This window comes from Pempheris klunzingeri, chromosome 9 (assembly GCF_042242105.1).
Source record: "Pempheris klunzingeri isolate RE-2024b chromosome 9, fPemKlu1.hap1, whole genome shotgun sequence".
NCBI lineage: Eukaryota > Metazoa > Chordata > Actinopteri > Acropomatiformes > Pempheridae > Pempheris > Pempheris klunzingeri.
Window position 1 is genome coordinate 3,809,301 of NC_092020.1, and position 23,923 is coordinate 3,833,223.

The 23,923-nt window shown below is 41.7% G+C and overlaps 1 protein-coding gene across 1 annotated transcript; it reads right to left on the reverse strand.

Moving 5' to 3' along the window:
• Window positions 1-19,129: 19,129 nt before the first annotated feature.
• On the reverse strand, window positions 19,130-20,998 carry foxi3b (forkhead box I3b). The gene is made up of 2 exons (XM_070837198.1): window positions 20,398-20,998; window positions 19,130-20,182 (listed from the first exon to the last, which is right to left on the reverse strand). Exons 1-2 carry the CDS (start codon window positions 20,996-20,998, stop codon window positions 19,605-19,607), a joined length of 1,179 nt encoding a protein of 392 aa, XP_070693299.1. The 3' UTR covers window positions 19,130-19,604.
• Between the last annotated feature and the right edge of the window lie 2,925 nt (window positions 20,999-23,923).

The following is a 23,923-nucleotide window of genomic DNA, read 5'->3' on the forward strand; positions in this document are numbered from 1 at the left end:
GCCTACATGTTCTTTGTGTTTTTCTTGCACCTACACTCTGTCACCTGCTGATTTATGTGGCCACTACCTCATGGTTTATTCAAAAAGTCCTCTGACTTAAACGCTCTCTAACTCATCAAGGATTCCCCTGCTTCTCCAGTTGTTAATCACCCTCACTTTCCTCCCTTCTCCTCACGCAGATAAATCTCACTGTCAGTAATAGACTGCTTCTCTGTCACTTTCATCTAAATAATCTGAACCCGTCGTGCATGCTCTTGTGTTTCCGGCTATTCTCAAAGCCACGTTTGCAGACGTTACATTGACAAGTGGACAGAACCTTCCATTAAATATTCAGTGTATTGTTTACACTGGACTGCTATTAGAAATGATGACCCCAGTGAAAGTTAAACACTGTTTTTACTCACTACATGTGTCAGTTGGTGATAATTCAGCTGGCAGCATATTTCCCCCATTTGCATTTATTTTCTTGTTAAGCGCTTTGAAGCTTAGGCTAAAGTCTCATTTGATTATTTGTGCTCCCTTCATGCTCTCATGCCTCTTTTAGTCCACACTTCAGCCATCACCTCCTTCCCTTCAGCCAGACTACAGAATGTCTACTGATCCACATCCTTTGTTTTCATTTCTTCATCTTTACTCTGATTTTTTTTTTTTTTTCAGAAATATTTAGCTTTACGTTTCATCTTTTTATACTTTAAAAAAAATGTCTGTACCTTTTAATTTTTCTGCATACACACAGTTTGGTCTCATCACTTCTCTCAGTTTTTCCTACCTGTTTCAGTCTTCTGGTTTTCTTTTTCCACCTCAGGTCACTCCTCTTCTCCTTCCACTCCTTCCTTTGTTTCCTCCCCCACTCTTGCGCCTCTCCCAGATGTTGGGTGAGGGGCTGAGACTGGTCTCCTTCCTCAGTTATTTTTTATATCCCAGTGTGTCTTCCATCCACCAATAAACCACCTCTATTATTTGCTCCTGGTGTGTGTGGGATACTGTTGGTTGTTTTACTGTTTGTGCATCTCCCTCTGTCTCTCTGCACAGCTGTATTCATCTCCCCACAGAGCCTCTGTGCACCCCCCCCCCTCCCTTTCTCTCTCTCTCCCTCTCTCTCTCTCTCCCTCTCTGTTTATGCCACTCACCCTCTGATTTACGCAGCATCTCTCCCCTCTTTTCTCACTGCCCCCCACCTCCGTGCGCATACAAGTACACCAACATACTGTACACACACAAATTAACATAATGTTTCATCCCCCCCTCCCTCACCCCCTCCATTCTTTTCCTCCCACACATTCTCATTCTTTGGGCCCTTAATCTCTTTCTACCACCCTTTCCTTGAATTTACACTGACACCGCACCTCCTTCTGGGCTTCGAGGCTCTCCCCTGTCTCATTCCCTCATGCCTTCCCCCCTTTTCACCCTGAACTCCGTTCCCTTGCATCAATGTCATCATCTGAATTCATTTCCCCTCAACTCTATCGCCCATCTCCATCCTCACTTCTGTAAAACACCCATATGAGATTAAAGCACCATTTTTAATATCTTTTCTCTATTTGTCTAATAAAACCTCACAGGAAGTGGTATTCTCTCTCCCCCCCCCCCCCCCCCCCCCCCCCTGGAGTTTATAGAAGATTCTTTTCTCCTAACCCGAGCTAAAGCATCTGCTGCTGCCCACATTCTAGTAAGTGAAAACATGTTGAAGCTATTATGTTGCTGCCGGTGAGCACTGGAAATAATCACCACGAGCAGAGCGCTGGTATTGGTGATATCGATCATGATGTTGATGGTGACCAAAGACCAGAGCGCTTTGTGAAAACAGTCAATGCTTCAGCTCCACCTCTGGTATTGTGTGTAACTTTTATTAGCTCTTCGTTCTTTTGCGGCTCTGTCGCAGAGCTCTAATTAGAAAACCTGACCCCTGAGATCCCACCGGTAGGAGTTCCAGTATGTGTGAGAGAGCCTTGAGGGTATACAGCCTAATAACGCCTTATGAGATTTCAGTGCAGGCGCTAGACCTGCTGCAGCCTATTGTTTTCCCATCCCGCATTCCCCTGTACTGACTACGGATGTTCTCTAACAAGCTCACATGTAGGTAGCCCAGGTTATTTGGTGCATCAACAACTGGCAGTGCTCATAAAGCTCTCCTAGTCTTAATACCATGCTCCGATGTCTGAATTCTTGAACAGTCTTTTTACACTAAACGATAACGGTGAGGAGTGCTGTGAAATGAACATTGGATATTCTGATTTGCATACAGATCGAGAATCATATGACCCAGAGTACACACACATACACGCACAGCCCCTGACAGTGAAAGAGACAAATGGAGACGTCTGTGAAGCACCTGAGGGGGAGGATGTAAATGTTTGATCTGTGAGTTAGGGGACTAATGAATAATTAGAGTCAGAGCGGTGGTACCTGAGTGGCAGGCAAGTCAGTGTTAGTCAGCATCCACATGGCTGACTCTGCCTACCTGCCTGCATCTTAATTTCTCTTTGTCTGTGATCTGCCTGTGATTGAATATCTTTTCCTTTTTGTTTCCCTTCACTTTAACCCCCACCAAATGCTTGTTTATCCATATCTGTCTCTGTTAATGAACTCACTTCTCATATTTCCTTGCTTGTTGCTCTGTCTCTGCCTCTTCATGACCTACCTCACATCCTCTGACTAGTTGTCAGTTGCCAGTTTCATCTCCCTTTACGGCTGCTTTCCAACTTCAATCTAATGGAATGTAAAAATCACAGATGCTTCATATACTAGCAAGGTTATGGCTGCAGTTAAAAGTCCAAATGTCCAGGCTTCAGGACTGAGCCAAACGCTGATGAGGCCTGAGCCTGGCCAAGACACAATTGGCACCACTTTGTTCCTCAAAGCCGAACAAATGGCCTTCTGGTCCAGGATCCGGTTGCGCCAGCTGTTCAAACTGAGCAAAGTGTTTACTAAGTACAGATTTATGCATCATTAAATGAAAGCATATGACACCACAAAGTTCTTACATGGAGAGCAGTTGTTATTAAATATTAGCACTTTAGTACGGAGTAAAAGAGGAACTCTCATAACTAGAACATAACATACTAGACCTCAATTTACAAAATACAATGCCAGCAATTTCTGCAAGACAAAAATATTTTCAGTCAGGTTTGTTAGCAGAATCTATTTAGATATTTCCAACCTTTCCTCACGTGCATGAAACCTAGTGCTAAATCTGAAACAAGGAGTGTATGCATGGAGACATTTATCCATTTAAAGTTGATTGGCAAATTGTTTAACATTTTAGTAAATATGTCTGTTCACTCTCTGGTGAAGAGTTTCATGAAGAGATTGATACCACCTGTCCATGGAATATTATTCTGCCTTCGAATGAAACTTGTGTTTAGGACATGGGGAGTATTGTGAGTGCACTTTGGTTCCTTTCCCATCAATCCCCTGTTGCATAACCGTCTTTCTTACAATCTCTTTGCGTCTCTGCCTTAAACTTCCGCCATATTTCCATTTTTTCTGTCTGTGTCTCTCTCTGGCTCCTTATCAGTATGAATATGAAGCATTCTGATGACACCGTGTTTCCGGTAATGTTTCAGGCACCACAAAATAGAAGCGTCACCGCAGACACATTGGCCTGGTGATTTGCTGTCATGTGACAAATGGAAATGTCACAGGAGTGCCCATGAGAGGTTGGGAGATAAATCTCTCCTAAATGACTGTGACGGCTGCCATGTCCAGGAGGAACACGTATGAATTAATGTGGCATAGACTCTGAGCCCTGCACACTGGCCTCCGCTCTGAGCCAGCTGTCATGTCTCCCCTATGTGAGCTGGATAAAGTGTTTGCTGTTGACTTTCTTCAAATGAAATAGGGATGAAATCAAAATTCAACATTCTTCTATTCTATTTATGTCTACTCACTCAAGCTCATTCACTCCTATGCCTTCCTCAGTCTCTTTGTATGCTCTTGCCTTTTGCACTTGTTGATGTATCAACTGAACCTCACAGAGTTGGCTTAAGGAAAGAAGTTCCTGCCAGCCACAGAAATCTAAAAACTCCTGTCTCATAATGATCCCCTATCATCATTCCTCCTTTCATCTCTTTCAAAGTTTTGGTTAAATGTGTTTTTATCCCTTTCTGGCACATAATCATAGCACAGGCCCGGAGCACCTGGTTCCCCAAGAAGAGTATATACACAAAAGCCTAATTATTTTGAAGATAATGCTCGTGGAGCATGGCACAGCAGGCTGTGTGGGACTGGGAGCAGAAACCAGCCTACAGGACTATTAACCACAACTGCATTTGGTGCATCAGTAAAATATCTTATTAAAAGTACAGACCATCAGAGGATTAGAAACCAAGGGAGCCTCTGAAACTAGATAAACTCAAAGCTAATAGATAAACATTCAGGGAAAGCAAACCTCAGTTTTGCTCTTTCCTGTTTAGCAGACTTTCTCATTTTTCTTTTCTCTTGAGACTATATGCAATATAAAAACAGCGACTGGTTTTTGGATTAAGAATTAAATAACAGTTGTGTACGATTTTTTTTTTGGTAGGTATAACTTATTTATAGAAAAGATGTTACCATACAAAACTTACAAAATCTCAATGGTAGTTGCACATAGCAGCCGAAGCAGCGACTCAAGCAGTTTATTCCTCTGAAAATCAAACTTCGTCATAAGAATGGAGAAGATTTAACAATGAATATTTAGTTTGAGTTGTATTTTGACCCCTGACGGATAAGTGGTATAGATAATGGATGGATGGATGGAGTTGTATTTTGAATATTAAAATCCTCTTTTTGGCCCAAAAATAACAAATAACAGACTTGAGGAAAATTCTGAATTGATTAATAAAAGGTCACCTCTAGCGCTTTGTGTACACAACGTACTGTATGTTCGCTGAGGAGTGACCTCGTCTCTAAAACAGAGAGGAAGTTGTAAAGATGATTTTTTTAAAAATGCCCTTTTTTAACATCATATTTTCAGTGGCCAGAGCCACGCCACAATCATTTTGGATTTATTAGAGCAGCTGCTTTGTCGTTTTCCCATGAGGACTTTGGGATTTTGGAAGGCAGCCCAGGGGGAGTGAAAAATAGAATAATCCAGTGAAGAGTAAGCTGCTTACTCCCTCGATGTTAACATCTTGTTTTCCTTCTTTAGCCGGCTCCCACTTGAAATGGCTGGGAGGTTATTTAAGCTTCAAACCCCCAAATTGGACAACGTCATGGCTGGAGTGCTTTCTGACACAGCAGCTATATATATATATATTTTTTTTTTTTTCGTTTTTTGGCTCTGTAGACACTGATGTGAGATAATTACCTTCAGAAAACTGACATCATGACTCACTATAAAGTCATCAAGCATCCACCTGAGTAAGAAAGACATTGACTCTTTGATCTGAAATATAGTTGGTAGGGCAGAGGAAAATTTGCATGATTTTAACAGACAGTTAATCTTCTCCAGACAATAACACTCAATAATCACCCATCTGCTTACAATCCCATCTTCATCAAACTAACATTGATCCCTTTATCCTCAGGGATAAACTCGCGCATTCTCTGATAGGCAAATTTTGTGTTGATACAATAATACTATGGATTTACTTTAATTCACATCTGCATGATCGGAGAAGGAAAAACAGTATGAGCCACACTCTCAACCTCAACAAATAAATCATGATATGATTAGAAATAAACAATTATACAATACAATATATAATAAATGTCTTATTGATACATGTGGAAATTCACAAGCTACCTTGCAGTATATAATGCAGCATTGTTGCAGTATATAAAGTAATGAAGAGAAAAAAAATATATAAAATAATTTAGTATTAGGATCATAATCCAGTTATATAATATATGATTCTGAAATGGGGTATTCTGCAAATAGAGTACTTCTACTTTTCAGACTTTATGTATATTTTATGTTTCCATTTTCTGTGATCTGTGTACTTCTTCCACCACTGATGGACAGGGTGTATCAAGGAAGGAAGATAAGTCTTCATATCATATCAGAAATCCAATACTGACCTTCCTCTAGAATTGCTGTGGGGATTAAACATTACCCTAAGCCATCACACTAGCCAGCCACTTGGGAATCTGAGGCACTTTGGCGCCTATTAGAGCTCGCAATAATTTCGCAATTCGCATTCAATCAATCAGTCTGCATCTGTCATGGGATGGTTCCACGAGCGAATGGAGGAGAACATGGCGAAAAATGTCGATGCAGGGTTTTAACGTTTGTAGGGAAATGCTTTTAAATGCACCTGTTAACATCAAACCACAGCGGGACTAGTTAACTGCAGGTGGATGTAGCGTATTAGGGTAAGAGCTGAAATAGCGTTAAGATAAGCTCCCAGGAAAGGGGCATCAAGGTAGGAGGGCTTCCTGGAGAGAGACTGGTGTTCCAGGAAAAATATTCCTATCCTTATTAGCCATGCTGGGGTATCATGGCCATTACCAACACCTCAGTTTGCTCTCATCCTCTCTATCCTTTCTACTCCGCTTTGTTGAGGCCTGATCACATGTGTTTTTCTCTTCCATATTTATCCGACATTGCATCTAATGAGACAACTCTTTTCAAAGGTTAAAGGAATAGTCTGATAATTGATATCTTGTTATTTTTAGATCTTTGGGCGAGATGTTTCTTTCCTCTTTTCCAGTCCAGTCTTTCCATCACCACACTAAACCACTGCTAGTGGCAGCTTCATATTTACCATACATTTCCCTGAAATGTCTAACGAAAACAGCATGGCAGTTGCACTTCAGCTCCATGTTTGCTGTGAACCTCATTTAAACCGCCCCTTTTTTCACTCAGGCTCTCCTCTTGTCAGTCTTTTCACCTCTCTATCCATTTTGCCGATCAAGTGAGATGTTTTGACCCCGACTCTGAGTGCTCCGGTCAGTTTTTATCGAGTAACTGAAGTGTGAATCCATCAACCAGGCCGGTGGATCCCACGGGATCCCAGGCTGGTTCAGATCATCTAATCAGCCATAACCTTGGCAACAGCCACAGAAAAGGACAGGTCAAGGGTGTAAGTACATGAAAACAGTCCCAGTTTGTGCTATAAAGAGCTGCTGCGGCGATGGTGTTTACCGTAGCTATGCCTTGTATTTCCTTGTTGATCAACCAGATTAATTCCATTATGACTAATTTTCTCTCCATCCCTTCCCTTTTCATCAGACCTGCATCTCTGTACACTGCATTAACATTCACACAGACCTCTCTCATATGTAATTTCTTAGTTGCATTCTGTTTATCCTGGCACTTCTTACCTTGATCAAATAAGCCTACTGACCCATGGTCTCTCCACCCAGAATTACCCCCTCTCCCCGGAGCAAGTGCTGTCCCTTTCGCCTTTCTACTTGAAATTCAGATGAGTGGAATGTCAGGAGTGGTTATCGTCCAGACCTGTGTGGCATCTCATTTAATTCCACGGGAGGGAGGAGAGGTGAAACGGGAGTACGTTCCCCTGTCACCTTCATCCTGACAGCTCTGATGGGCTCTGAGGTAACTGACAAGAAGGGAACAATACCGACCAGTGTATTCTGTGTCTTTGTGTAGTGTATCTGTGGAGAGTCTGTTGTGATTTTAGATCTTTTCTTGAATTTAAGCTGATCTGTTTCTAAACTAACTAACTATTAGGCTTTATGAATTGTAAACAGTTTGTTGTTCAGAATCAGAAGATCATTTCATTGCAAGGACAAAGGTTGTCACTAAACTGAATTTCTTGGTTATGAGTCAGTTCTGGCAGCTTTGACCTTTTTTAATTTATTTACTAGGAGCGATACCAGTCCATACCATAGTACTCTGTGTGTGTGTGTGTGTGTGTGTATGTGTGTGTGTGAGAGGGCGACACTGTCTAAATAGATCTATTGTACTGATGTGACCTGTCAGAGGAAGGGATTAGGGATTTTCTCTGCAGAAATTGCAGGACCAAACTCATCTGCATGGTCCAGTAGACACTTCTCCACCCACACACACACGCACACACTTACACACATGCACACATGCACACATGCATGCATGCACACACATACTGGTCCTTGTTTTGCCACAGGGACAAAGACACACCAATTAGTATGCACCAGTTGATTTACCCAGGAATTGGAGGAAAGCCCAAGGGGAAGATGAAGGTTCAGAAGGCCCAGGCTGTGTGCCTGGCCTGGGCAAACATTAGAGTTGCACTGCAGTGAGAATAATTAGGCACATAGTTGTTTCTTGGATGTGTGATGACTTCTGTGGAAATTTCAGCTAAACAGCCAATTACTGGGTAATGACCATTCAAATTCTCATTGTCGCCTTAATGGCACTTTTGTGGCCATAATCCTTCTTCTATGGTGATGAATGGATGCAGACGTACAAACGTGAACAAATGAATTCACTCTTGCTGGTTCTCTTGCATCAGTGCGCTGAATAAGTAGATTCCGTGTCATACGGGTGATGCCCTTCCCCGCGGTGTGAACAAAATTCTAGCTTCTCAGGAATGAACCTAGACAGCCTTATTTTCTCAGTGACAGCTTTATACATAAATGACTTGATTGGGCTTTCAAAGATCTATGTAGTTATTCAGCAAACACAACTCTGCTTTAGATTTTCAATTTATTCCCACAAGATTTTTCCATTAGGAAAAAAAATCTATTTGCAAATGAGAAGCCTGAATTCCACACTGTTATATTTTAGTAATTTCATTAGGGGCCTTTTTCCTATCTGTATTCAAGGGTATGGTTTTTCAATTTAAGTGCAGATTTTCTCTAAAATAGCCCCTGCTTGTGCCTGAATTCTGCAAAAACTGTGTACTTGCACCCAGATATATTGTTGCTTGCACAGATTTCGTGCACACCAGCTTCAGCCCTTCTCCTTTCACTCACTCCCTGTTAAACTCCCATAACTGGAACTAACATGCATCTTCACTAGTGGACAGCTCTAAGTATGTTGGGTTACACCCTGGCAATGCTTCTCAACTCACCGCTTCTGATTGGATCTCCCTTCCTGCTCTGTGTGCAAATTAACACATACATGATTTGCACAAACATTTATAAAAGAAAAAAAATCTGTTTACTGTCTCCTCTATTCAAAAAGCAGCTCCCTTTTAAAAGTATGTGTGTCCGTCTCTGGTGCGACAAGCATCATGTTTCTCTTAACATTTTTAGCTTATCGCTAATATCACCATCTAAATCATATCCATAATTTCAACTGCCTATAGAGTGCAGAGCAGAGTTTTGGCAAGCAGGCATATGGAGAGCAGAGATGCGTGGTGCCAGATAAATGGAAGTGTCTAAAAATTCACCTGTCACTCGTGCTGATTAATGGGGCTCATCGGTCGGACATGCTGCTCCACAAGAAACAGCACACAGAAGGCAGATTATTCTACTTTTTTTTTTTTTAGAGAACATCTTTTAGTTCTGATAGTATTCTAAATTTTGCCTTAATATCAATGTCCTCTCCGCTTGGGCAGAGGACACCAGTCGACAAGGCGGCCATACTTGTGGCCCGGGACACCTTCGCACACACACACTGCTAAACAAATGTGGTCATATGCTGCCAAGACAACCTCCGAATGTGGTCTGACGAATCAGATCTCAATCCTCAGTGCATCTCGGGTGCATTCACATCTGTAGTTCGAGCCGTCCACTTGTGATCGGATCACAGAAGACACATGGTAATGCCAGGTCTGAACCGGGCCGCAGGCTGCTTCTGCACTCATGTGAAATGTCGGCTCTTTCTCCTTTCTCCTCTGCTCTCGGATATTTGTGCAATAGCCCTGTCAAAATTAAGAAAACCAATAGAATGTCAGGTGTGGTGCTGACCAATGAAATGATACCTGCCTCGCTGCGGGCGTCTTCACTTTGCTTCTTTGCTTCTCTCTTACAGGCCATTACTCTTTAATGACATCCTTGTACAAAGTACGGTAAAAATAAAACGATATCACAAAAAAGTTTGTTCAAGTAACGGCAGCTTTTAAGTAAAAAACTGATGAGGTCCATGTTGACTCTTGCTCCTTATCATGAAGATAAAGCTGTTTTCCCCTCTAGCACACTAACAGCAGGCCGGTGTAGCTATTGTAGTAAAACAAAAGGTACGGGTGATGGTATATATATATTAAGTGGGAAGGGAAGAACAGATAATAAAACCTTGCAGGATGAGAGTGGATGACGCTGGTTAAAGCCATACTTTGTACAAGGATGTTGTTAAAGAGTAACCGCCTGTAAAGGACGCTGTAAGAACTAAAGTGAACGCGCCTGCAGCGAGGCAGGGATCACGTCATTGGTCAACAGCACACTTTGCATTCTAGTAATGGGGGGATTTTGACAGGGTTATTACACACACAAAAATCTCATAGAAGCAGCCTGAGTGGGAGGTGAAGGACTGAAGCTGGAGCGCAACAATATATGTGAGTGCAAACATACTGTCTGAGCAGAAGCAGTGCGAGGGCACGGTTTTGGGGTAGGAAAAAAAAGCCCAATATTTCATACAGCATGTTAGACTTGTTGCTCTGTATCAAGGAGAAAGTGTTTCTAAATATTACATGAGAAAGAAAAAGTATTTTAAAATATTGGTAGGTTGTTTTTTTTTGCCAAAAAGCAAAAAGATAGAAGAGAGGATTTTGTACAGATTTTCTTAGATTTGACTAATCCCAAGTAAATAAACAACATGGGTGAATTTGTGCAGCCACTTTCTGTGCTGCATATTTTTTAACTGATATGGGGGATTTGTGTTAGGCTCTGAAAGTACTGCTTTTGGATGCCAGCGTGCTGTCTGGACTGTATATTAGCTGGCACTCTACTTAAGTGTGAACTGCAGTCCACGGTGGACTTACGTCTGGGGGAAATATTGTATATTCTATTTTAATGGCTGCTGGGTGGAAAGTAAATTAATTCATTCCTGCTCTGGGAGCATCCTGTTTATGCTCCCTGGTGTTTTCTGAGTGTGGTTACACTTCAATGGCTTCTTTCCATCTCTGCATGTTATATTGTGCTTTATGAAAATGGAAATTACTGAGTCAGAATGAAAGTGTCAGGATGATAATAGTAATACATGGTACCATATATGTATTGTAGGTATTTAGGTGTGTGTGTGTGTGTGTGTGTGTGTGTCCCTTATCCAGCCACATGCTCTAAATGATGAAACAACTAACAGCCAGTTAGTCCTGTCACCAAAGCTTCAATCAGTTATTCAATTATGCATCAAGGAATTGCACTGTAGCACAGAATAAGAGCAGAAAAATGCACTAGTGAATCTCTACAAATGTCTCTACAATAAGTCTCTACAAATGTCACCATATGGATCATATAGTCTTCATCACACACAGAGCATCATTGACATACTCACTACAATATACACTGCGCTCACATTTGTTTGCTATTATTATGGTGTGTTTATAGACCCACCATGTCAGGAGCCTTCCACTGGATTGATCGTCTATCCAGATCAGCCATGTGTGACACCCTCACCAGGACAATGCAGACAATTAATGTGCCATTGATTCTCACTTTGACCCCAAGATATCTGCAAAGTAATGAAAAAGCGAATGGATTAGCATGGTATGCTATTGACGCAGTGCAACATCTCATTGAGTTAATAATGCCAGAGGTTGACATGCATGGAGACACACACCCAAATGCACCACTGCACATGTACACACATTAATCTGCTAAGAGAACTTTAAATACTGCATGTGTCAACTTAAACAGTTCTTTCAATGACCACTATGTGGATTCTTTACTTTTAACTAACTAACCACTGGAAGCGTCAGTCATCTATTGTCCATCTATGTGTATTTGAGGGTAGATCTAGTACGGATTAGTGTCCTCAGATAAGGTTTAATTACAGCTCTTTGTTGAAGGGTTGTACTCCCTATGAGGAAAAGGATCCTGCAAACACCGACACTCACTTTTTCAAAGCGCACTATATATTCTTAAAAAAACAGGATTACAAGAAGACGTTTTTCACGGATTTAACTAATTCTCCTGGGCACCACTTCCTTCTGACAAACTTTCTGTTAGTTAAAATGCTTCTCAAGGACTCTGCTCGACAAATAGCTGTTGTAAAGAGCAATTTCTGGAAATGTTTGTCCCTCCATGGATCCTTTGGAGGATGAAAAAACACTGAGACTGGAAGTAAAGTAAAAAAATATAGCTTTTTACTGTAGTTTCCTGCAGCCAGACAATTTTAATGCTAGGTGTTACTCAATAATCCAAGAGCTGTGGTAGTCATTGAAAGGCTTGTTTGAGACCAATGACTCTACACTAACTATCCTGTCAACTTCAACTGTATTGTCCCCAAGGGGAAATACGTGTCATCCTGAGCATGAGTTTCATGGCACGTGGGACAAAATCATTTCTCACTCTGTTTGGCCAAATAAAATACCGTTGATCCATAGCTGCTGTATCAAACCCTTGTTAAAAAAAAACAAGCTGTTCTTTTGCCAACTGAGCCAAACTGCTTGCAGATGTTAAACATTTCAACTTTAAGCAAGAGAAGCAGCAGCACATGCAGCCCAAATCATTTCCCCTTTATCTCTTCATCTTGCTTGTGTCTAGTTCGTGCAGGTGTACATATTAAAATAACTTATCTTGTTACTGGGTTTTAAAGCATCAAAGACTTTTTATTACCTTTACCTGTTTTTTTTGTTCGTGTAAGACACTAAATAGCTACTGGAAAATCCCCAACAGTACCTATCTAACCAGTGGGGCCAGGAGCCATCGATGTCAGAGCAGTGTATCATAACACACAGGTTATGAGGGTTTGAAAGACGTGTCTGTCGGATGTTTGTGAGCATGCAGGACCAACAGTATTGTTAGGATATTTACTGTTATTCACACAGTAGGTGTGACTTCTAATCCAGCAGAGGTAACCCTCGAGCACTGGCAATAACAGAACGTCTTCAGACTGAAGGCTTTATGACTGTAAGTGATGACCTCTGTGGTGAGATTTATTGCCTCTTGTCACCTACTGACATTTGTGCATTTTGCTTGTTAAATCTGAATATGAGTCCTCCATGTTGTGCTATTTACATGAAGCCCATGTCACATGAAAAAAAACAAACAAACAAAAAAAAAGTAGCACCACTGTTGTTCTGCTGTACATACAAAATGATTTTCCCTTCGCTTTGCTGCAGCCTCAGCTTCTCTGCTTGTTTACAACATAATGGAGTGTCAGTGGTTTCAAGAAGAGCTATTGACCCTTCACACTATATTAAGTAGTTCAATTTCTCAGTGTGTGTTCTTCAATTCTGCAGCCCCAGCCTGTGTCAATTAATGTTCAGCGTGTGTGTGTGCAGCATTTACAACCGGATTAGATATAAGTGGCAAAATGTAAAGCCAGATAACGTTAAAAACATCTTACAACTTGGATAAACTGTAATAACTCTGTTAGAAGTCTTTGCAAACCGTCATTCATGTATTGACTAAAAGGCGCGATTGTCGTAAATATTAATATGAGCTGGTTAGCTTTAAATTATGAGCATCACTGAATAATTTGTCCTGCGTCTGAATGCTCGTACAAATGAGAGGAGCAGGAAGAAGAAAGCTGTCACTCTACTCCATTTTTATGGGCACTACAATCATGATCATTACCCAAAAACAAAAACAAACAAGTAATAGAAACCACAGCCTTCTCTCAGGATATTATAAGCAGTGAGTTTTTTGGGGCGCATTAGCATCCTGCAGTGATGCAACGTGACATTTCTAAGAAAAACGACTCTTTTTCAGCTCTGTTCCAAAGCGGCTACGATTAGAATTATGCTGCATCTGCCTGGGGCCAAATTGCTGGAGGAGAGTCCACGTTTGAAGGTTAACGACCACATTTGCAGGCTGGAAAGTGAGCCATGTTTGTTTTTCTTTCCATTTTTTGGTTTGGTTTTCTGTTGAGCAATTCATCTTCTAAATGGACACAGTTTAGGTCTCACTCGAGCTTTCTGGTCCCGTTTCAGGGCTGGTTAATGGTAATAAATTTGAGTTTCTTTTTCTCACACAGAGTGCATTAGTGCGCTCTACAAAAAGTGCTAAACTGAGAGGCAAGTCCTCTGCCTGCATGTCAAAATACAGCCTCAATAAAGTCTACAAGACCTGAATGTTCCCAATTTTATTCTCTGATTCATGCGGAAGGAATAATATTAGATAAAGCTTCATGAGAATAATAATAATTTTTCTATCACTTTTTCTACCAGCTTTCCCTTTCACCTTTAGGCTAACCAGGTATTACTGGGGAGGCTCACTGTGTCATCAGAGGCAAGTAGGAACACCTCCTTACTTTTACTTTAGGTCTTACTGCACCATTTTCAGAGCATTTGCCTTCAATCCTCCTTTATCCTCTGCAGGAATGTTGTAGTGGATTTGAGTCACTTACCTGATGGCAAAACCCCTTTTCTGGTGTATGAGTCAGAAAGATGGTTTCATTTACAGCCAAAGTTATGTTCCCCCGCAGCGCTGCAGGCTAGCAGTCAGCAGGCTAACATGCTCTGCTAAGCAAAAAACATGTTTTCCATGTTCACCTTCTTAGTTGAGCATCTGAGCGCGCTAACAATTTGCACTAAACACGGTATTGCTAAGGCTGATAACAATGTCACTAGTTTTGCAGGACAATATGGAATTTTGATCTGATTATGGTGGTGGATGAAGCGTTGGGAGATCACCAAAGTGCATCTAACCTTGTGATGGAGCTAGAGGAAAAGTCATTTGGTCTCATCCTGCATGTACCATGGACACCTGAACAACATTTCATTGCAATTCATCTCATAATTTTTGTCAAGATATTTCACTAAAAGCCAAAACATATCAAAATGTTGGTTCCACTACAGGTAAAATCAGGGGATCACCAAGGTCGCTCGCAAGGCTGAAAAGGACTGAATGGATAAACCCGTGAAAAGTGTCCGGTCCTGTGAGGGAAACTCAAACAATGTGGCTCCAACTCTCAGTGTGCCACCGGTGAAAAAATGGGAAAATAGAAAAAAAGGACAGCAGATGTCTAGTGAGACGTATGCACTTCTTCCTTCTTCTCCCTCCCTCACTGCAAAGCCCTGTTCATATCGCCATGTTTACTGCATGTTGACATGGAAAATATTTTAGGGTGAAATAGCAATGATTCATATATACACACACTCTCACTGCGCTCAGTGTTTGTCTTTAAACTTCACTTTTCCTCAAATCGTGTATATAAGCCATGTTTAGGAAGGGGAGATCACTCACCGGCTTATTCTCACTCTGGGATGCACTATTTTAAAGAAGGAGCTGCTTCTTTTTTTAAACTTTTCATGGAGAACCTGAATGGGATTTGGTCAATCTGGGACTCTTTGTATGGACTAAGATTTCTGGGTGTTGGTGAAGGCAACTTGAGCAGTTTGCGTATTTAGGCATTATCAAGGGTTATACTGTTAAGCAATTTTATTGGGATTTGTGGCATTCAATAGCACAACCATTAAGTCGAAAATGTAAAAATTTTCAAAGTAAGAGCATTTTGTGTGTGTCAGACTTCCACCAACAGCACTCGGATACGAGCCGAGGTATAAAAAATGGAATTAATTGTAATGTTTTTCATTGACCTCTAAAGAGAACAAAAAAGAATAGGTTGTTCAATGACTTCCAGACGAAGGGCAAGGTATTTCATTCCTTTCATCACCTGTATGCGTGTGTCTGGAGTGTGTGTGGATGTTTACACATAACAGCAAGCTGGTAATGCAGAGCTGGAGCACTGGGCATGACGACATGTCTCCAGGCTTGACGTTCGCTGTTACCGTTTACTAAACAGCCTTGATAGGACATGACTGTTTTAGTAAATACAGACGGTGTGTGTGTGTGTGTGTGTGTGTGTGTGTATGTGTGTGTACCTGTTTTGGGTTGATCTGGTACCAGTGTGGTATCTGGTGGGTGCATCTAAGGAGTGTTATTTATGCACATCATCAGCATCAGAGAAGATACAACACCAGGACAGTGGCTTTCCGTTCAGGTAGCAGTTATCCAAAGTGAAGTCATGTATGTCCTGACTTAAGAAGGAATAAATCAGATTTACTGGCTGACTCTTTATCCACTACGCAGTGAGGTGTGTGTGTGTGTGTGTTTTTACACCCCCATAATCAGGACAGTCCTCACAAACACAAAGCATAGCAGCTCTGGTATAATCGTTCTCTGTCTGAGTTTATATTATAAACACCTCACACTTTGAGGCCCTGCACTGCACAAACTCGCACACACACGCTCACACACGCTCACACACAGAAACAACATGAGTGTGTAGGTGCGTTCCGTTAGTTCGACAGGTGTGTGTGCCACGAGCCAGGCAGCAGGTGGATGAGGATTTATAGATTTTAATCGTATCACTCTGTTGAGCAATAATTCTACTGCCTAAGGCAAGGAAGGTCTATAGCTACAGCGACACGTGATTGATGGATGCAGTGCTAGGTATCCCTGAACCATAGCGAAACTAGTGTGTTCCAAAATACACGTATAACAGCATGAGCTCCAATATATAACAGATGAGAAAGGAGATGACTGAGTTTTTGTAGAGGTTTCGAGTGTTGTTCTCTACTGAGGAAAAGATAAAAGCAGATGAGAGGAACTGCCAGGAGGAAAAAAGCATAATAGTTGGATGTTACACCAAGTTAGACAAGTGTGTGATCTGTGGGTGTGGTAAACGTCCAAATAAAGATATATTGAGCACAAATACAAGAAACAGACAGTGAAGGGAAGTTCCAAAATGAGTGCAGTGTTTCAATAAAAGGAACCTGACTTCTGTGTCAGGGAGTCGGTATTGTAAATCCCTCAGGTTTCACCGTTTCTTATCTGGAAAGCTCCTCTGACCCTGTCATCCCCATCCACTGCGTGATTAACAGCTGCACATTTGCATCGGTTTTGAAACTGTCGACATAAGACAGCTGAAGGTGATGTCTGCTGTTAATGAAGTCTCCAAGAGTAAAGCCCTATATTGTTTCTGTTGGCAGATCCACTCACAAAGGGCTCACGGTGGATCGACAAGCCACAAGGCCACCCCTGTTCTTGATGCCACATCTATTACCTGTCAGCGCAAAGCCTGAACAAGATATGGGGGGAAAAAAACAGACTAACTGGTTGCACAAACTGTTCAAAGTACCAAGGCGATATAGGATGGAAGTGCAACATGTTGGGACGACGATACTCCTCATATTTACTGTACTTCTCCTTTGTCTCACCTCTCCTCTGCTTATCCCCTGCTTCTTCCTCCTCAGCCGTTTTTTTTTTTAAACAAAAGCTCCTGATCTTCTCTGTAATATCTGCAGGAGAAGATTATTCATTTGCATATGAATTTGGCACAGTCTGGAAAAATGAACGTGTTCTTTATGGCACAGTGTGAGGCAGGACATTTCACACAGTTAAATCAGATATGCTTGCAAGTCTGACACAACTAATAAAGCAGGACTTTATGATCCAAACGCATCCTCATCACTTGTTTTGGAATCAGTTATGCAAATTTTGACAGGTTAACCTCCAACCACTAACACATTTTGGCGATTGTGCCAAGATGTTAAATTCCCCTGGATCTGGGTTTGAAGCCTATGTTCGTTCTGTCTTTCTGTCTTTCTTTCTTTCTTTCTGTCTCCTTGTGTTTAGTGTAAATGACTGTCATGCTGCCTGTGTTTCAGGGTAAATAAAGGCCTTAGGGTGACCCCGATCAAACAGTTTATATTTATGTAAATAACATATGTGCAGGATGAGTGAAGAACAGAATTATACCAATTGAAATTAGATTAACCACAGTTAACCAACTTTGTTTATTCGATAAACCAATGTTGAAAATCCCTATTTAATAACTGGAGTTTATAATTAACTAAAGTCCACATTTGACAAAGGACTCATGGACTCATAATAATGTGTTCCAAGTATTTAAATATGAGGTATAATCTATAATATTATATTACTGTATGAATTACAACTGCTGTATCAAGATATTGGCTCTTCAGCGGTTAGTAAGCAGTTCTTTGGAATGGTTGAGGTGCTTTATAGCACCACTGCATACAAAATCTGTTAAACCCTTATATGGTTCTTCAACAGGTTCCTCAGCTTAGCTTAGTTTGTGAAAGTGTGTGGTTGACAAGGGTGCTATGAAGCCCTTTTAAAGATAGAACAGACAGCAACATATCACCAATGTCATTAGAAACTACTGTTCAGATGCTTGTTACTATGATGCATCTGCTTTATTTTGACATTATTGTTCCACTCGTACTGTGCAGTTTTATAATCTTTATATTTATATTACCTTTATTTTTATAGGACATTATAATTGCCTCCTCTATGTTTATTACATATTTCTGTATGTATTTTCTCCCCTTTAACTTTCTTTGTGCATCTGACAATAAAGCCTCTAACTGTGAATAAACACACATCCACCGCTGGGATAGAATATTGTTGTTTAGCTGTTGAAGACTCTCAGCTGCCTACGACGTTGAACAGCTTGTGATAATAGTATTGAAATCCATCCTGCCGTTCTACTCGGAGGGCCAAAATTGAGTCAACGTGTCATGAACTGTGCTGAGTGACTCTGTTTATTCAGCACTTAACTCACACTTCAGCATCTTTACAGCATTTGACAGTTGGTCCCTCTGCACAATTAAAGCTGCTCGCATCCAGTCAGCAGTATATGTTCATAAATGGTGTGACAGAGCTGGATTTCAGTGTTTAGTGTAGCAAAGAGGGACAGCATGGGAATGTGGATTTTCACCTGTTAGAAGAAACAGTTAACTATCCATCACACAAAGATCAGGTTACGCCGACATGCAGGTTCTACACTGCTGGTCATCGCTTTTCTGACAGGACTGTTTTCTGTCAGTAAGTGCTTATTGTCTTGCTTTATTGCTTTTTTTAGGAAGGGGGTGAGGTGGTTGAGAGAAATCATACAACCAACTGCTCCCCAGTAATGATCATTGATTATTATTCACAAAAATAAAGTGGAAAATGCAAATTTAGAACTCTGAAACCTTTTATTATATCAAAAACACAACATACAACAGCATATATCATACACTGAAAATAAATTTTGTACGATAACACTTGTAGCAACAAACCGGCAACATAAATGTATGACATTACATAACACATTGACATATTTACAAAGTTCAACTCAAGACTGTAAGTTCATCAGATTGCTTAGTTTTATTACTACCAAAAAAACATGACATGATTGTTTTAGAGCAGTGACTGCACACACTATATGGTCAGTGGTGTAATTTAACTACTCTGCTAAATGTGCTGTCTGAGCGTTGTGGGGGTGAAACCATCAAAGTACCACAGACAGCAGTGTGGAATGACCTGATGTCAGCAGATCAGATCTAGGATCTGCTAATAATGAGTCAGATCTGATAGAGACTAGCTTTAGACGGAATAAAAGCTGACTGAGGATCTGATAGCGAGGCCGGCTGCGGTTTCAGGGAGTGACACTCGTAGCCCTTTGCAGCTGACTCAGCTGTTCCTATGGGAATCAAAGCCTTTTTACTCTGCCGTCACACGCTAGTGATCTCAAGTGTCTCAGTCAGCGCAAACATGCTGTGTGTCTTTCTGTGTCTTTCACAACAGAACCTCTCTAAAGCAAAAGTGACCAGACAGGTAAAATATCCCGTCGAGAGTCTTTTTTTGAAACCAAACTTTTCCCCCTTCGTGTCTCATTAAACCTCTGTGCCCTCACGTTGGTAAATGATTCCCGTCGAGCCCAGAGTGGGGTAGAAATGCCCACCGGACCCACTGTACTGGCTGAGGATGGGGCTGGTGTAGCCTAGGGAGGAGTGGGTGGGTGAGGAGGAGAGCACAGGGGGAGCTGGGACTTGTGGAACCCACTCTGCACCACTCGAGTTGGGGGAGTAGCTGCCAAAGCTTCCAGGTTGCGTGGATCTATGAGGCCCATCTAATGGAAGGTTGATCTGCAGCGGCCTGCTCAACCCATCACCTCCCACCTCATTAGCTGCTACAGCGCTCACTCCAGACATCTCAGATAAGAAGCTGCTGAGACAAGGCGCGGGGCCTGACGACGAAGGGGAAGGGATCCTGTCCGGCGTGGGAGAGATGTTAAGGCCAGGGTTGCCAGAGTGTTTGGGGCTGCCCCTCTCACTGTCACCTGACTCTGGTGCCCCTGAGCCGCCATCACCACTGGAGAGGGAATCGGACTTCCTCTTCCTTTTGCGGCGGAAGTTCCCGTTGTCAAACATCTTTTCACAGTTTGGGTCAAGTGTCCAGTAGTTGCCCTTGCCTGTGATGAAAGAATGTAGAGTTGGTGAGGTTCAATTCAGATATGAAAATGGGAAAATAGCTTTTACAACATGCTACACACTTAAAAGCAATAAAAGCAAACTGTCAAAGGAAATGAAGTGAATTTAGCATATAAATCTTTCATTGTTGGACACAAATACTCGAAACTGAACCAAAAAGCACACAAAAAAAGACATTTTGATTTTAAAATATTACCTGGATCATCCTCATCTCTTGGTACTTTTTTGAAGCAGTCGTTGAGCGACAGGTTGTGTCTGATTGAATTTTGCCAGCCTGCTTTGCTCTTATTGTAGAAAGGGAAATTGTCAGCGACGTACTGGTAAATCTGACTCAAGGTCAGCCTCCTGTCCGGCGCTCCATGGATAGCCATGGCGATGAGAGCCGAGTAGGAGTACGGAGGCCTGACCAGCTTCATCAGGTCTTCTTGTGAGGGGAGAGAGAACCAGCTCAGCTCCCCTCCTGGGCCCCCGGCTCCAGCAGGGCCCAGGTAAGGCCTCTGCATGCCGTAGTGCTGAGGAACAAAGGGGGGGCCAGGGTTGCCAGGCGGGCCGGTGGTAGGCAGGTATGGCGGTGTGTTGATGCTGGAGCCGTTGAACCAGAGGTAGGGGTTTGGAGAGGATGTGGTGTAGTCGCTCAGGTCGTAGGAGGTCGGCGTGGTGCGTTGAGGGCTCGGCAGCGAAGGAGGAGGGTAGTAACAGTCACTGTACATGCTGAGCTCTGGGGGCTCCTGGCCGAGGCTGGGGAACTGAGGGCCACACCGAGGAGGAGACTGGCCCTGGGCCTCAAAAGAAGACATTGCCAAATTTCTTCTCACCTCTCACTGTCTCTTCTTAACCCTTTGCCTTTGTTTGTCCTTCTTTTCTCAGTAAAAATCTCTTTGCAGCGATGTTGAAGACCACAAAAGTCCTTCCCTTGTTAAGGCTTTAGCAGAAATTTGAATGTGAACAGATTCAAATGATGGTCTCTGTGCTTCCAAGTTGTAGGCTACTCTTCTACACCCTTTTCTTGCCTGTTTGCCCTTGGTTTATGTCAAAATGTCACCTGTCATGCCTGCTTTATCTGTTTCCCTGGAAACGCCCCCTGTCTGCTTTCATTGGTTGTTTTCTCAGGTGAGTAGTCGGTTCCTGCTTTCTCTGTTTTTTTCCTGCTGTCAGCGAGTTCAGTTCCTCCAGGGGGTTTGTTCACTCTCAATTAAATATTTTTCCACCCTGGCTGTTACTCCAACATTAACTGAGTTCAGCCATCTGTAATTTTTGATGATTATATTGCAAATTTAAACAGACTGAAATAATACTGTTTGGCCTATTTAGATTAGAACTTTTGCTACACCTGCTTTCATATAGACAGCTTAGAGGTAAACCACCTTCTCCTATTCAGCAACAATAGAGGCAATTTAGTGACACCATATATATAGCATTTTGGTAATATTTAGCCTTTTTGCTTGCATATGTAGCAAGCTTCAACCAATACCGCAAAGTATATATTTGTAGCAATGTTTTAAATTATTTCTAAATTCTTTCTCTTGGGGAGAGCAGCAGGTTATTACCATAAAATTATGTATTAAAATTAATTTATTAATAAAAATGAATTATTCCTGAGATCGTCGGAAGTTACGTCATCTCTTTTTAAAGCGAGAACGCCCAGCACGTCGCTTTTCAAAATTAGCGCGAGAACTGCGTCAAACTGAGCCGCTGTCAAAAAAAAGAAAAGCTTTCTACCGTAAGTTTTCCTCATTTTAAGTTAAATATTACCTCATAACCACATAAACTGCGGACTAAAATCCCAGCTAGTATTTGTAGATACCGTTCTTCCTCTTGGCAAACGTAACTAATCTTAATTTTAGAGGAATCTAGCTAACGTTGCCATGCTAACTTTTCTAGGGTGAACTTGCTAGCGTTAGCATGTTAAGCTAACCAACTAGCATAGCATTAACTTGTCGGGGCAGGAGCCGTCTGGCGTTAGTCCGTGTTTCTGCAGATAAGTCTCTTAATCAGACAGCTGATAAAAGCTGATAAAGCCATATGCCGGTTTGTAATTCAGATGGCCGATTCCTGTTCGCTCCCAGAGGTTCAGAGCAAAAACGACGACTTTTTGGAGCTGATCAAAGATTTGGAGAGAATGATTGAAAACGTTGAAAACATATCAGGTGTGTAACTTGAACCTGTTCCTCTTGTTTTAGACTCGCTTCATTTAATGTTACAGTGTGTCTTAGCTAACTAACATAGATGTCTTATAACTAGCTGCAGTTTCCTCCTCCTGTCCTCTGCGCACCTGTAGTGCAGCTGACTTGGATGGTTTACGACATGGTTGCACTGCAGACCAGCCCGAAGATGGGGGCCTCTATGCAGAAACTGCAAGAAGCTTATCAGAGATGCAGAGCTGCTGCTGTGTGTGGAGATCGAGATAAGGAGCCAGAGACGGCCAGATGTCCTGATGTCGCTTCCACAACACCTGCTCACATGTGATGTAGTTATCAGAGTTTTGAGTTCAGAAGAGTACTGCACTGGGAAGAAGGAGGAGTGGTTGTTAATGCAGGATTGAAATGTACTATAATTGCACTGTGTTCAAATTCTTACTGTGTTTGATATGTTGTAGCAGGTCTGCTCTTGCTGCATTAAAGCAGGGTTTTTTGGCCAGTAATTTAAAGGATTGTTTTAGCATGACGTGATTGTGCTGTAGGGTTCTGATCTGTCAATTGTGTCTCTTAGTTTAACAGAATAATAAAAGGATTAAAATGAGAATGTCTTCTGTTGTTTTTTTGTACAGACATCAAGTCATTGTATGTTTAACTTATAGTTGTAAAGTTACACCAGCAGTGAGAATAGCATTTCAAGTTTGTAAGATTCTTTTGTATGGTATATATTTGAGGTAGACTTTTTTTCTTTTCCAGATGGAAAACGCAAACAAGAGCACAGGACAAGCTACATCAACTGCCTGCATTGATCTGGGAAGCATACTGAAAGGGCTGGACTCTTTGTCTAACTGCATGAATCACCTGGCACGTATGTATCACTGTTTATCCCTTTCCACCTCCAGAAGTGGATTATTGTACACCAACTGCTGCGCACCGTAGCGTTGCTTGTAGATGCCAGTGGTGCTGAGTTACATGATGCTACATGAGGTCTGTCAGATTGCACTCTGCCGATGGGCAGATAGGAGTAACTGAAGGATTTCACACACACACACACACACGGTTGTCCATTGGGCCGTTTGATGTGAGGTACGATGTTGCAACTCCTTTTTCTGCTAGGGGGGACAGCTGTGGTCAAAGAGGCAGTCAAAGTGAACTCCTTACTGTGTTGTCTTACTCGGTTATAACTGCTTACTTCAATAATTCAACGTCTAGAAAAGAAAACATCTGTGGTTCATTTTATATTAAACATTGCAAGTAGAATGATTTGTGATACTCAATGTTAAGTTTATCATTAAGGTCACTTGATCCTGTGTCCCTTTTTGTAGTGTATTGTTTTGGAATGTAATATACAAGAAATTAACCTCTCAAAAAGGAACAAAACAATACTTTCAGTGCAGAAGAGTATGATGTTGCTCCACCTAATGTACACTGAACTCACAGAGATGAGACTTGCAATAAAAGGATTGGTCTTAAAGTTCCCCTGTCCTACAATTGGTCTAATTTTTCCAGCTCTGAGTAGCTTCTCTGTTTTTGTTGCACATTGCACTGTGGCACAATAATGTCCATACACCACACCACATTCAAAAA